The sequence below is a fragment of the Podarcis liolepis genome (assembly GCF_965112155.1).
Source record: "Podarcis liolepis genome assembly, chromosome: 6".
NCBI lineage: Eukaryota > Metazoa > Chordata > Lepidosauria > Squamata > Lacertidae > Podarcis > Podarcis liolepis.
The window spans coordinates 26,817,923-26,833,160 of record NC_139559.1 but is presented as its reverse complement, the minus strand read 5'-3'; the positions used below and the strand labels follow the sequence as shown (position 1 = coordinate 26,833,160).

At 38.8% G+C, this 15,238-nt stretch overlaps 1 protein-coding gene across 17 annotated transcripts in view; it reads right to left on the bottom strand.

Annotated features, from left to right (window-relative positions):
• Nucleotides 1–15,238, bottom strand: part of PTPRT (protein tyrosine phosphatase receptor type T) — a 592,781-nt gene that overhangs the window by 76,413 nt on the left and 501,130 nt on the right. For 6 of the 17 annotated variants that reach the window (XM_083507878.1, XM_083507892.1, XM_083507887.1 and 3 more), the window contains 3 exons: nucleotides 13,486–13,621; nucleotides 12,449–12,469; nucleotides 518–547 (listed from right to left, as the gene is read on the bottom strand). In XM_083507878.1, coding sequence (XP_083364004.1) covers nucleotides 518–547; nucleotides 12,449–12,469; nucleotides 13,486–13,621 — 187 coding nt within the window. The remainder of the gene's footprint in view (nucleotides 1–517; nucleotides 548–12,448; nucleotides 12,470–13,485; nucleotides 13,622–15,238) is intronic. The other 11 variants (XM_083507889.1, XM_083507881.1, XM_083507883.1 and 8 more) reach the window with 5 other exon arrangements.

Genomic DNA, 15,238 nt, shown 5'->3' with positions numbered 1-15,238 from the left:
AAGAAGAAGAAGAGGTGTTTAGACTTGATATCCCGCCTTTCACTCCCCTTCAGGAGTCTCAAAGTGGCTAACAATCTCCTTTCCCTTCCTCCCCCACAACAAACACTCTGTGAGGTGAGTGGGGCCGAGAGACTTCAGAGAAGTGTGACTGGCCCAAGGTCACCCAGCAGCTGCATGTGGAGGAGCGGGGAATCAAACCTGGTTCACCAGATTACGAGTCCACCGCTCTTAACTACTACACCACACTGGCTCTCAATATGGAAGTAGCCATATTGAGTCCCCATGACTTTTTTTTTTTTTAGCTTCATGAATACAAAAAGGTGGTTGTGTGGATATTGAATAGATGATGTGCTTTAAAAATGTTGTGTGCTACAAAAACCAAAATGAACAAAGAGAAAAAGAAAAGAAAATGTGACTGGTAAAATAAAAAGTAATTTGTAAAAATTAAAAAGCAAAACAAAACCCTGCAACTCTAATGAACATGCTCAAGAAAAGTCATATTCAGCTAGGTACTTACAAGTAATAGGAGTAGGAATATGCATTTCTTCTAAATATGCAGTCAGATGAAGAAAATGTCCAAAAGTGGGGAAGAAGGAAAAAAAGCATGATTAGACTTTATATCCATTATGTTAAGCTTGAAATGCACACAGTATTGCAGCGCTTCACCCAGTTTGGCTTTATCTTTTATAGATTTCTGAGCATTGCTCCAAGGTCTGATAGCTAATCTCCGCAAACAGGAATTCCTGGGTTCTACAACTATAACTGCCACTAATGCATTGCACGGCCCTGGGCAAGTCACTTCACTGTGCTTTGAGTTCCTCACCAAGGAGTAACACAAAACTACCCATTGCTGCAAAACAGTTTAAAGTCTATCCGTGGGAAGTCTAGCAATGAAAAATGTGAAGAAGAAAAACACACGTTTAGTACTGTAATAGTAGGAGGTTTTAACTTAATACTAGGATAGAACTGAAAGATCACTAGCAGACACTTTTGCTCTGAAAAGAGGGGCTTTCAGGGGCTAAAATAGTTCACAAAGCCCTCACTGCTAACCTTATTGGTTGCTTATTTGTGATCCTGACAGCAGCAGTGAACCGCCCTTCCTGCTGCTGCAGAGCACAATTTTCCACATCTATTATTTGCACATAGGATTCCAAACTGAACTGGCATGTTTTGTCCTTAATCTGATTCGGCTTCTAATGTTACTACATAGTCAAATCTCATTGCAATGTACACAATGATATTTGGCTACATGGAACCTGAAGTCAAAACAGAGTGAGGGCAATGCTTTCTGCCCTCACTCTGTCTGGAGTCTTGATTTTTTTAAAAAAATAAAAAATATATGAATAAAATAATGCCCCAAAGCAGTGGCACCAGACTGAATAAGGAAAACATGCTGTCTCTGTGTGTAGGGATATCCCCCCCAAAAAAAAAAAAATTGAGAGAGGGACCCCCTGTTTGTAGGGTGCCAACAATGTGGATGAGGTAGGAGAGTTTTTGGCTCAGCTCTACAAAATGTATATTGCTAGTATATGGAATTGTTTCTGTTTTTTTTAAAAAAACCCTGCAGATATGAAAATGCATAATTATGTATTCTGTACATAAATGATATCTCATTATTTCACAATAATATGATTCATTTAAAAGTGTATTGGCTTGAAAGGGAGTTGGAAAAAATACCCAGACCACTATCTGCAGACACACACACACACACACACACACACACACACACACACACACACACACTTAAGCTGTGTTCTTCTTGAGAAATCTCCTGTTCTTAGAAATGAGAATTAAACCTGCATGTAGATTTTCATGCATCATGATCACACATGCATATACACCTTGTACAGTTGTGCATAGTATTCCACTGATGCATTGCCTAATTTGAATACTGATATATTATCAATTATTATACACCAGCCCCAAAACAGCTATGGTGATGCACAAAAGGAGCCCACAAGACTCCTCAATCTGCTGGAGCCCACATAGCCCACTTAGAAAATCAGTGATCATGCCAATAACCTGCTTGGGGGACACAATTTAATCTTCTCATCCTCTCTGCGAAACAGGTAACTGTTGTGATTGTCAATTGTTTAACAGAGCTGGACATGCCCAGCCCTGGCAGTGCTGCATACAAACTGCAGGAATGCAGCCAATTATAGTCCCGGAACAGAGTGCATAATATTATTGTCTCATTTTAAAATAAGGGCTTCTTTTCTCCCAAATATTATTCACTATGAGGGGCAATCGACTTCTACGTATATAGTTTCTAAGACTACCCTACTGACAATATGCAACACACTACCTCTCAACTTCTAAAGTACTGTTAATACAATTTGGGGTGTTCTTTTGCATTGGACATCTGAGAGTTTGGCCCCAACATAGACCTGTGTAGCAATGCATCATGGTAGAAGTTGTCCTGTCTTGACAAACATGACAATGACACACTGTCATAGGAGAACAGACAAGAGCAAGAACAGTACAATGAAACACAGGGAAATTCAGCTCAACACAGAACTACTTGAAAAGATTGCAACAGTGTTCTGTGTCCAAAAAAATGGAGGAGGTTGGCAGTTCTTGAACACTGTCACCAGCAAGATGACTATTACAGTCTGAACTATTTTGTCTGCAATTAACAAACCAGTTGCTCTAGTATAAATTAAGAGTTGTCATGTGGTCTTGTTGAGAAGATTAGGGATAAGATTTTCCCCATTCCCTTCCTTAGCTCTTCCATTAATTTAGTCTGCCCTGCATTCTATTTCTCTTGAATTCCAGTTTAACTAGGAAAACTTCTGAAATTAACTCTGGAACTGAAGCATGCACAGTTTGCTACAGATTACAGTTCTTTTGCCTCTTTACCCATCTCTGTGTTACCAGTGAGCATGTACCCATCAATACAATACTGGAACAAAGAGATCTTCATGTGATCATGTACATGACTGCATCAGAATGACATTCTGTCAGGTGTTTCACTGATATACATATGTTGTCCTGCACAATGGTAAACTACCAAGGAAAAAGCTTACTCATGTAAGTGTATGTACAATCACATCAAGATTCATTACTACAGTGTTTTATCAGAGCACAAAAGTGCACATATGCATTGTTAAAACACCACATAAAAACTATCACAGTGCAATCATACCCGTGGTTAGATACTGGGTTTTTTTTTGCAGTGTTTTATTAACGCAGATAGGCACATTCGAAATGGAGGAAAGATGTCAATAAACCGAAGGCACTGAAAGACTACATGCACTGACCATTGCTCTGTAAAACAAAACAAAAAACAAACAAACCATGGAACCACAGAAGATTCCCTAATGCACAGATTCCACTCTGGAAGCATCTACTCTATGACTCCAAAATATGAGGAGAAATTCAGATGAGAAGAATTTTGGAAGATTGATCCAGAATAAATGATTTGTGGATTGCAGGAAGGGATGAGGGTACATTTTCTCAAGTCTCAGATTTTAAGTATAATTCAGTTGCCATGCTGAATTCACACTGATAGAAGCCATTTAATCTCTCCTCTGCTTGTGAGTTGCTAGGCATTTGCAAGAGCCAACTGCTCCTTCCTCTCACTTGTAGAAGTAGAATTACTGTTATTTGTTCTGTGGATAGTGAGTTTCTACACTGGGGGTTGGAAACTAGTGCCCTCCCCCCAGTGTTTTTGGACTACCACTCTCACAATCCTTGTCCATTGGTCAATGGTGGCTATGACTGATTAGAGCTGGAGTCCAATAACATCTGGGGGACCAGGTTTTCTCTATTCCTGTTGTATGTCATACTCCCTTGGACCACCTCTACAGTCAACAGGTGCTGAGGATGAGAGGACAAATGTTAGTGTCTCTGTCTCAGTCATTATATGATAAGTACTACAAGCAAGTCCACTACAGATGCTATCCAGTGATGCACAAGATGTCCTGGAATGCCCTGGCAATTACCCTATTGTACATGGAGAACATGCTTTGGTGTGGAGAATGGGTCCTCTAGAACGGTTCCTCTAGAAGAGCCCTCTTCTGCTCACTGAAGGGGTGTTTCAAACTTAGCAGGAGAGGGTTGTATGAGAAAAGTGATCCCGCCCCATCCAAAAAATTGTTATGTTTCTGCAAGCTCTTGCATTAGACTTCTACAAGTTGCTTCTCATAAGCTTTCTCAGTCCACTGGAGCTGATAAGCTACAACCTACCTCCTTCTTATTCATTCATGTTATTTACAGTATTTATTTATTTTCAGGATTTATATTTTGCCTTCCCACCAAAGTTTCAAGGAGGCTAACAGCAGCATACTTGGTTGAAAACACAATAAATAACAATACCAATATGGAAATAGCAACTTACCACATATTTATTCTGTAATGTACCATTGGTATATTATTGCGGTACACTGTCAATGAGCAGACTTCTGTTACTTGTGCAAGAGTTCACAGAACAGCACTAATGTATATTCACCTTTTGCTAAACAGCTCATTGTACAGTGGTGCCTCGCAAGATGAAAAGAATCCGTTCTGTGATTCTCTTCGTCTAGCGGTTTTTTCGTCTTGCGAAGCAAGCCCATTGACGGATTAGCAGATTAGCGCTATTAGCGGCTTTTAGCGGCTTATCGGATCAGCTGATAAGCGGCTTAGTGGCTTAGAAAAAGGGGGGGAAGGGGAAAAACCCGCAGGAACTCACAAGACATTTTCGTCTTGCGAAGCAAGCCCATAGGAGATTCGTTTTGCGAAGCACCTCCAAAACGGAAAACTCTTTCGTCTAGCGAGTTTTCCGTCTTGCGAGGCATTCATCTTGCGGGGCACCACTGTATGTTAAAATTAAGTTTTATACCCTTTTCTTTGCAAAGCTTCAATTCCATGTATGCTGGATGTACAGAATCATCTCCACATAGAGAATTAGTAGTTTGAGTATTGTTGCCAATATAAATAAAACTAAATGATGCTTCAAGCAAAGCTATTATATCCTTGACTACTTTCCTCCATCCTAATATAGTGTGAATTTTGACATGAAAGGCATATTCACACATTTTATCTTTCCATTCAGTTATTGAAGGAAGAGCCAGCGCCCTCCAATATTTCACATAGGTTAACCTCTCTGATATCACTGATAATGTTATTACCTAATGCATGTGAAATGAAGGATGTATTGATTTTGGAATAACTGTTTCTTGCCTTGGAAAAAAGCATATAATCATTATTTTCTATGTGCTGACAGATAGCCTCTAAAAATACATCATGCCTTTTCTTAAATAATGTATTCAAAGGTTTAAGTGTTTCCTTTTCTTCCTATTTTATCAGGGAAATTATCTATAACTACATTCATATCTTCCCTTAAAATGAGTTCTATGAATTCTATGAATATTTAGCAAGCGTTTCCAAATAACAGTTTTTGTTCAGAACTGGGTGCACAGATGTGTGTGTTAAGAAATTAAGTTCTTAAGCTGATGTTCCCCTTTCATAAGCACCTTTGTCTTTCTATTAAGCACCCAATGGGGGCCTGTTTGTTTCAGCTGGCCTATGCAGGAATATTTTCTTTTTGGTACAGCGGTTCTCTGAGCAGATTACATTGTTGAAAAAGTATATGATATTCTGGGATGGAAATCTACTTTTTAGTACTGCTGTTTTATGCATGCTGTGGGTGTTTAGAAGAAATTGTATTGCATTTTTTATTCTATTATTTTGAAGCTGTAATTTTAAAATTGTTATGTAAACTGCATTGAGAGTGTATTATTCAGAGGGGTGGCCTATGCATATTCTAAACTTCATTTCTGACTTCTGGGGATTACACATAATGGATAACCATCACAGGCTTCAAAAGTATAGGAGTTAAGCCACATGGCCTTGCCCATTTAAATCTTACTTTAAGGATAAGGGGGATTACAATTTAGCATTTCTGATGCCTGCAGTCCAGATATGCAGGATATTCCAATCGATACTGACTTTTGCTGATCTTCATGGGTGACAGGCCTGGAGAGTTCTGTGAAGGCAGCTTGCTCTGGTCAACAAACATTTCAGTGGAAGATATCTTAGGAATGACCAGATGAGCATCTAGGACAATGTGTTAATAATAATAATAATTTTATTATTTGTACGCTGCCCATCTGATTGGGGTGTCCCAGTCACTCCCATGTGTTGGTATGAGAGACCCTGTTCGTGGTGCCGACTCATGAAAGGACCTTCTCAGTAGCATCTCCCAACTTAGTAAGGTACAGATGCATTCCTCATTATCAACATTCAGAGGAAACTAAATACAGTAGTACCTCTGGTTGCGTAACCCTCTGGTTACGTAAACTTTGGGTTGCGCAGGGGCAAACCTGGAAGTATTTTACTGGGTACTGCTGCACACACATGCACAGAAGGGGTCCTCAGGTTGCAGAAACCTCGGGATCTGACCGAAGCTCCGGAATGGATCCTGTCCACAACCGGAGGTACCACTGTACATTCCTGTTGACCTAGGCATTTGATGGCTGAAATGCACTGCTCCTAACAACCCTACAATCACTAGCGATGAGGATATTTGATTGTTTTCAAATGTTTTGGATTGTTTACATATTTAAATGTTTTGTTTGGCTCCTTTGGAAAGGCAAGATAGATAGTTGATAAGAGATAAATAGTGCCGCCAAATAGATTTGAGGCACTAATATTCAACAAGGGTCAACCTTAATTTTTTTAAAAAATATATAAAATTGTCCAGTAGCACCTTAGAGACCAACTACGTTTGCTCTGGGTATAAGCTTTCGTATCTGAAGAAGTGTGCATACACATGAAAGCTTATACCCAGAACAAACTTAATTGGTCTCTAAGGTGCTACTGGACACTTTTTTAATGTTTTTTGACTGCGCCAGACCAACACTACCTGACATTCACTACCTGAATCTTAATTTTTGAAGGTAATTGTAAGCTCTCAAGAAGTATTTCAAACTGAGTGAGTTTACGTCAGTTAGATGGAATCTTTGACTGTTCACCCATCCCTAATTTCAGTCATGTTTACTTCTTCTGGCAGTGCGGTCTTTTTCACCCTGAAACATTTTCTCCTTATACAATCCCACAATGCCATTGTTTCCCCCATTTGGATAGCAAATGCTACATTCAGAAAAATCAGATGTTTCTATTACTGATCAGTTATCATGCCCTGGGCCATGAGCAGATGTCACTCTGATGTCTGAAGGTAGTGCCTCAAGTTTGTCTAATTAAATCACTACTTTTCTGCCTCATTGCCTTGAAAAGCAAGAGAATCTCATACTAGATTCTCTGTGGGCTAAGAGATTATTATGGAAGTCTGAGTACAATGTAGCTAAGACACATATGGTTGCTTTTTTTCTTTTTGTATAATGTAAGGACTAATCTTTATTTTAAAATTATGTATTTAGGAGTTGCCGTTTTAAAAAAGAAATAATCCATTTATTATACAGATTGTTCCAGTCCATCAATATTTTGGATAGTTTCTCATCTCATTGTAGTTTAATCTGCATTAGCTTTAAAATAAGATACATGAGGCAAATGCATCTCTCAGTTTGACTCTATGATCCTATTGTGCAACTACAGATCAAAATGATCGGATGAACAGATTTAATATTAATTTGTTGAGGGCATCAACTGGTTTAGTGCAGAAGAGGGTCCTATTTTGAGTCTATACTTATGTATAGTTTAATATCTTTAACAACCGTCCCTGGTCTGTGCCCTCTGGAAATTTTGGACTCTGGCCCCCACCAGCTTCAGCCAGCATGGGCAATGGGGAGGGATGGTGGGAGTTTTAGTCCAACAACACTGGGAACACAGATTCCCCTGGAAAAAAGGCTTTCATACAAATAAGTTGAAGAAACTCAGATATGGCTTTGACCTTAGAGGACAATGCTGGCTGTACACTTGTGGTCAGCAGTCTGTGGGACAGAGAATAATACTTGCTATTTTCTCCCCTTCCCTGTTCTGTTTTCAAACATGTTTCTGACTTTTAGTTCACATAGATGCATTTTTTTGAACCCAAATCCAAATACTGTGGTCCCAAACATCTGAAAGGAGCTAGGATGGGAAAGACTGATCTATATTGTACAGACTGGAACCAACTGAACTAGATTAAAGCACTTTGGCTCATTCATGCTGAGAAGCCCTACCATAGTTTTCTTAAAGTCTATAATATACTATATCCAATGTTGCTTGGGATTCTGAGAAATAATAATAATTAAAAAATAGTGCAGTTTTGAAATCAGTGGCTAAAATCAGCACAGTTCCAAAGGCTTCGTTTCACAATCTTGATTCAAAATGGCAACCAACTGTATCCAAAGATAAATTAAATCCTGCTCCTTGATATCTTCATGCAAAATCTGGTTATGATATCTCAAGAGGTATTCAAATGTACAGCGAACAGACAAACAGTTAACCTTCCAAAGTATATAGTGGATGTTGCTCAGGCAGGAGTATTATGTGACCCATGAGAGCAGCAAAATAAGCAGACTGTACAACGGTGATGGGATAAAATCAGGCTAAATATTTATTAACAGGCAGGGCAAGGGTTGTCATGGCATTGGGTGTCAGGATGAGTTCATCATTCCAAAAGCCCCATGTTGATGGAATGGATCTGCTGGGTTTGCATTGCTCTGAATCTGTATGACGGGAGTCAGCCAGTGTTGAACCTTGTCATGGTACAAGCCAAGCAGGCAAGGTCTCACTGGGGGACCAGGCTAAAGATTCCAACCAGGCAGATACCAAACTCACACTTGGGTCTGCCGTGGTCAATCCTCCCATCAGGCCCCTTATGGCCCCCTCCCCATACTATGCTGATCCTGACCAATGTCATTTCCACCCTCATACAAACAATGTTCTTCCGCCTAACAAAGGAAAGCTATAATTTCACTGAGGGAAAGGCGAAAAGAAACCCCAACCAAATGCCAAAAAATTTTCCTTTCAGTCCCTGTCAACCAATGACCCAAAATTGCTCAGTGAAGGCTCCAACCTGAGGGTGGGTGGGCAGGAAGCTCTCAGAGCAAAATGGCTCCCCTCCCCACTTCAGCAAGGGCTCGTGGGACAGCTTTTCCCCATGAGCCCATCACTCAGAGAAGATAATGGGCAAAACCTTGCACTGTGGCAATCTATGGGCCACAGTGCCACCTGGCAAAGGCGTTCCATGCTTATTGGGCATGGAACAGGGCTTCTCACAAATTTGTTTGTATAACAATAAGATGATATGAGTACAGTCTGCTTTAAAAGTCTAGGCTGGACCAGACTTTCTGGTACAACAGCCTTTACTTTCTAAAGCTTGCTTTGGAATTTTCTGAGACTGGTTTTGCACAGCATCAATTAAGTGCCTTTGGTTTACAAGTTAAAGGAAGATTTCTGGAATTCTGAAAATCATGTTGATTTGGTAGTTGTGAAATAATGTTAGCTTTCCCCATTTTCAGTTGAGACAAACTTTCAAAATGAGGATAGGTCTGCCATAGTCAAAATAAAAAAATTCCTTCTAGTAGCACCTTAAAGACCAACTAAGTTAGTTCTTGGTATGAGCTTTCGTGTGCATGCACACTTCTTCAGATACCTGTGTATCTGAAGAAGTGTGCATGCACACGAAAGCTCATACCAAGAACTAACTTAGTTGGTCTTAGTTGGTCTTAGTTGGTCTTTAAGGTGCTACTAGAAGGAATTTTTTTATTTCAAAATGAGGGTGAGTGCAGAACAATTTGGAATGCTGATGGCTGACTTTGTGGCCAGATTTCAAATCTTCGTTTAGCTGTGGAATCACTGGGTTTTTAACTCTGCTTGATAACCTAGCTCAACAATGGATTTACATCTTCTATATAGCTGGAAATAATGGGACGCGCTATAACTCTGCCATTCATCAACTTTCTAAATCAGCTTTGGAGGCATGAATATCATTACTGAGAAATGTGGAACAGTACATGGTAATTTAGAAGCACAGGGTGAATTAACAAATGGACTTCATGTCCTGTCCAATGTTTAAAGATGTCTAGGATGCTTCAAAGTCTTCATCTAGGAGACCACTTTAGTTTATGGAAATTATTATGCAACACACTGTAGTAAAATTTGGTAACCAGATACTCTAACTGACCTCTGTAAATCAAACAACAATGCCTTCATTCGCAGTAGTTATAAGCATATCACAACTTGATATTAGTAACTAAGCACCTTACAGCTTGTGTTAGAGTGATCTGTTGGTGACAAATATATGCTGTATGCTAACGCAAGGAATGCTATACAGTAATTGAGAAAGGTAAGCTTCCATTGTGGATGCAGAAGTTCAGCAGATGCGCACTTATACACCATTCAGTTTTTATCTGATTGAATTTTTATCAGGGGTTGGGAAGTAGCTAGATGTGTTAACTCTTGTGCAGGTGTTTACGAATGGGATATGCTATAGGGGAATGTACATTTAAATGTACATTGTATTGAAGCAGTGGGCAGCAGCCATATTTATAAATGAATGGAGAACATCCACATTTGGGTTTGTGTCCAGGAAAAAATTCCAATGAGCAATGTGCGCTTGCAGTTCTTAAAACAAGACTCTCAGTGGAGTTTCTGTGGACATAAGATACCATATATTGGAAAACTCAGCAGAAACTGAAACCAAGTCCATTAACCACTTTAAATTCTGCACTTGAACTTGCAGTTTAACCCTACTACTGATCATAAATATTCTTACATGCAAACAAATTCCACTGAAATAAATGGAACCTGCATCCATTTAAAAACCATACCCTAGTACAGATCTTTTACATACATTTGTCAATGGTAATAGTGAATGCTGTTAAGGATTATAGCAGAAGGCAATTTAACACACATATGATGCCTCTAGGAGTTTAGAGCAAAACAAAAAACAAAAAAGGTAAGTTATAACAAATCAATATGAAATGTTATTTGGATAAAGCATGGTTTGTGATGCTTTGCCACTCATTAAAACTATTAAAACCAGAGGGAATTAATTGATCTCCCCAGTTTTTGAATTAATATTAACCAGCATTGTACTGTTATTAGCTTAATATACTTGCCAAATTTGTACTAAAAATGTAAAACAGAAGTAGCAGAAAAATATAATCTCTTCGTTATTTGTAATTTTGTTCCAGCCTCTTTACATTCTATTATGGTTCAGAAATTCCAGATATGAAAAGTACAAACTCCCAGAATCCTATCAAAAGGGGGGAAATGCTATTTTCCTTCACACGAATGAAGACAAATTTGAGACAATAAACAAGAGCACAGGAAGATGTTATCAGATTTCAAAAGCTCTGGTAACCTGACAAGCACACAGGACTCTTGTTAAATTTCCTTTTCACAATAAAGGGGATTATTATTTTTCCCTCTCATGGATTATAAAAGCTGCTAAAGAGGCAGAAGAGTATAAGGGATTCAGAACACACGAGGCTGAATTTTAAACATGAATACAAGAAAATGAATGCAGGATACAGAATAATGTCCTAATCCTAATGTACGAAGTCGTATTTGCAGATATTATCTTAAGAGTTTCTAAGCATCTTCAACATTTACTGAAGCAAATGGAAGCTGAGGTCAACTTTAGTGCATCAGCATTTCTTTTATTCATGGTTCTCAGTGGAGTGATTGCTTTTGCAACTCTGAAGATGCAGCTCTTCAGAAATGAGCGTACAGAAAATGGGAACAAGTGTATTGAACAAGTTGTAGAAATGGTTTTCCTGAGACAATAACACATAAGTAGCCAACATGATGCCCTCCAGACATTGTTAAACTACAACTCCCATCAGCCAATGCTCAGGGGTTGTAGGAATTGTAGTTTGGCAACATTTGGGGGGGGGGGTGTACCTCATTGGCTACACCTGCCATATTGTTTGTCCCAGGACAGCTTTTACGGCACAGTGACAACACAAATATAGCTACAATCATTATCAAGCAGTCATACTCCTACAATTAAAACAACAACACTACAAACAGTGTGACTAAAGATGGGAAACTGAGCTACTTGCATGTGCAAACTCACGTTACCATCGCATTGCTGGGATGTAGCAAACTATGGGCTTCCTTTAAAACTGTGCTTTGGGAAATATGAGTATAATGTCAAAATAATGACATGTGTTAAACAAGGACAACCCCGCCCCCCATTCTTTTAAAATACCAGCTCAACGGAATCACTACTTCACAGTACGTGATAGGTGTGGTGATCATAAAATGAGAGCAAGGAAACTCAGCTGACATGCCATGCTGGTTCAGAGTGTGAGAGCCAGTGGTTCACATAGAAAGCATATACAGATGCAAAAAAAGGATTTGGATGGAACTGCTTGATAACTTTGTTCCCAACACATGCCAGCAACGACTTCAGAAAGTGGTGAGATCATATATGGGTTGAAACAAATCCTCAGACAACCTCTCTTCCCCAGGCAAGTTTTTAATAACTTTGTCCATCTGAATGGACAGTCCAGAGGAAATGGCTGTCAGTGAGCATGCACAGTCAAGCCACACTTAGAAGGTTAATAATCACCTTGGGTCTACTGCACCGCTCCTTCAAAAAAGAATAGAAAGGCAGTTTTTTGAAGCATCCCACACATTTCACAGCTTGTAATATTGAAGTCAGATGGGAAACGCCATACACATTCATTTTTTGCATATTTTGTCTTCTCTAAATACACAACACTTACACAATCAGAAAATATAGTTCGCAGACCATGTCCTCATAATTTACTATTCCAGTATGAAAACAGAATAAATTCAGCTTTAATAACATTGTTTCTACGCTTACAGAAATGCTACTTAACATCTGAGAGAGTGGAAGTGCTTGCTAATTAGGTTCCTCGGCACCTCCATGAGGCACTGTTTCCTTTTTATAGCTAAGTGAAATGACTTGCTCAGATAGTACAAGATGGCCCTATCTAAACTACAAGCTTATATTGGTTTTATTAAGAGCTCCACTAAAGAATTCTGGGAATTGCAGTTTGGTGAAGTGTTGAGCACTCTGGTAGAAAGCACGCACCCACGCACACACTTCAGTACAATTCCCAGAATTTGCTGGGAAGAGGGAATAGACTACATCACCAATATAAGTCTGCAGTGTGGATATGCCGAGTGATAGAATTGGGTCTAGAACTCAGGACTTCCAATTGTATTCTTGTTATGCTTATATGTTTGTACATTCAAATTGGAAAATGAAAATCCAAAATGTTCTATCTTCTTCACACACTTACCATGCCAGAAAGAAAGATGTCAATGGAGACGGGAAAGACCCAAATCATTGCCCTCATCAAATTGTGCACACAAGAAATACAAACAGCACGCATCACAGCCAGTGGGATACAACCACAGAGAAGTGATTCCCACATATTCAGTGAGCACATGAAGGGCAGATTAGCTTTTCAGGCATGTATCTAAAACTCCATTTAAGAAAAACAACAACCCTAGCCTATCTATGCCTCTGCTCCCCCAAATGAGCATAAAATATGCTCAAACAAGATACGAAAAATTTAAAACAAAAGGTATTAACCATTCCCAAAACAAAGCAAATTAGAGATCTTAGAAACTTACCTTCTCTTGATGGTAAGCATTGCTCCCAGAAGGATAATTACAAACATCAGAAGGCCAGCTATAACTCCTGCCATTTTCACAGTGTTGTCAACCTGCTTTTCTGGCTCCACGGCATTGGAATTCTGTGTAGATGCTCCTTAAGAAGTTGTAGAAAAAAGGGAAATAATAATGACAATAAAAAGTATTGTTGAAATATCCCAGGCAAATCATTTTTCAACAACAATTTCACGGTAACATTTCAGAAGACCAGTCCTGCATTAGATCATCAGAGAAAGGAAGATGTAACCTTATTCCAAGTATGATGTAGCATGAGGCAAATTTTTCATAGATGGTATACAATTACACACTGACACAAGAGACTAAACAGCAAGCAGACTTTAAGTAAATGCTGCAAAGTTATGTAACCAAATAGTTTTACAGCTCCTCCTCCCAAAGGGAATCTGATGGTTTTAAGGCCCATTACTATTGCTTTCTAGGCTCTCAGACTCACTTGTTATAATTCATCAGCACACACTTATAGTATGAAATTTCTGTATTGTAGATATCAGAACTATGGAATATTGAGTGATGACTGAAATGAAATGGAAAAGTTTTATTTCCTTAGATCCTTATGTCTCTACTTTACATGGTCTTTGTGACAAAGTTCATTTTGACTAGTTTCTATAAAACAATTAAAATTGACATTCCCACATTTCCTAGGGTTTCAACAACTGTCCTGTCTCCTCATCACCAACACCAAAAATCATTGAACACTATCTGAATTGCCAAAGCTTAATGGCTGGAAAGTGGGAGAATATGAACCTGGCTCTGTCCACCTTAATAAGACTTCAACAGGTACCCTAAATCTTCTCTCTTTCCAACCAGCAAATATTTCAAGCAGGGATGAGCAAATCTCTTGATTTTGCTTTATATTAGTTTCTCATTTTTCTAGTCCTAAGTTCAATTCACCCCATTTTCACATTCATTTTTTCTTGTGAAAATTTGTACACATATTTGTGAACATTCCTCCAAATATATGCACCTTTTGCCTAATGTATGCATTCTGACAAGCAGTTTTTCCATAGGAGAATGCATTTTTGTACATTGTTTTCACTCATTTATGTATTTTTGCATGCTCTTTCCACTAAGACACATGTTTGTATGCATGCATTGATTGGAGAACTGCATTACAAAATTCACAGAAGTACAAAATTCAAAGGCAAGCTGTATTTTGGTTTTTGTATTGATTTGAGAAGTGCAAATTGGGTAAATTCTCATTAAAATACAAACCCAATGGTTTTCTCTTCCATCCCTACTTAACTGTTAGCTCTCAGGCTGGGGGATGCCTGCCAGAAATTTAAAACACTGTCCTAATTCTACCCAACCTTTGAGCTGGCCCGTAGAACTCTTAAAAGCCTTATACCCCATCAATGAATGTCTCCAAATACTGGTCACTAGATGACCATTTGAATAAAATGTATTTCATCCATCTCAAACAATTGTCCAAGAGCATTTTGTAATATCAAAGGAGCTTCTTATGTCCTTTGAGATTCCTAATAAATCATGGGGAATTCTGATGACAGTGGCAAAACTGGATTTTCATGATCTGGAGGCATTTAAACAAAATGAAGCTAGAAGCAAAGCCAATGAAAGAAGATGTTTTAAGAGGATGTGTGGAGAACCAACAGAAGAATATGAAGAGTCTTCAGCTATCAATCTACAGTGGAAGAGTCTTGTTTGCATTATGCTGCATTGTTTATTGAAAGTCACTTTG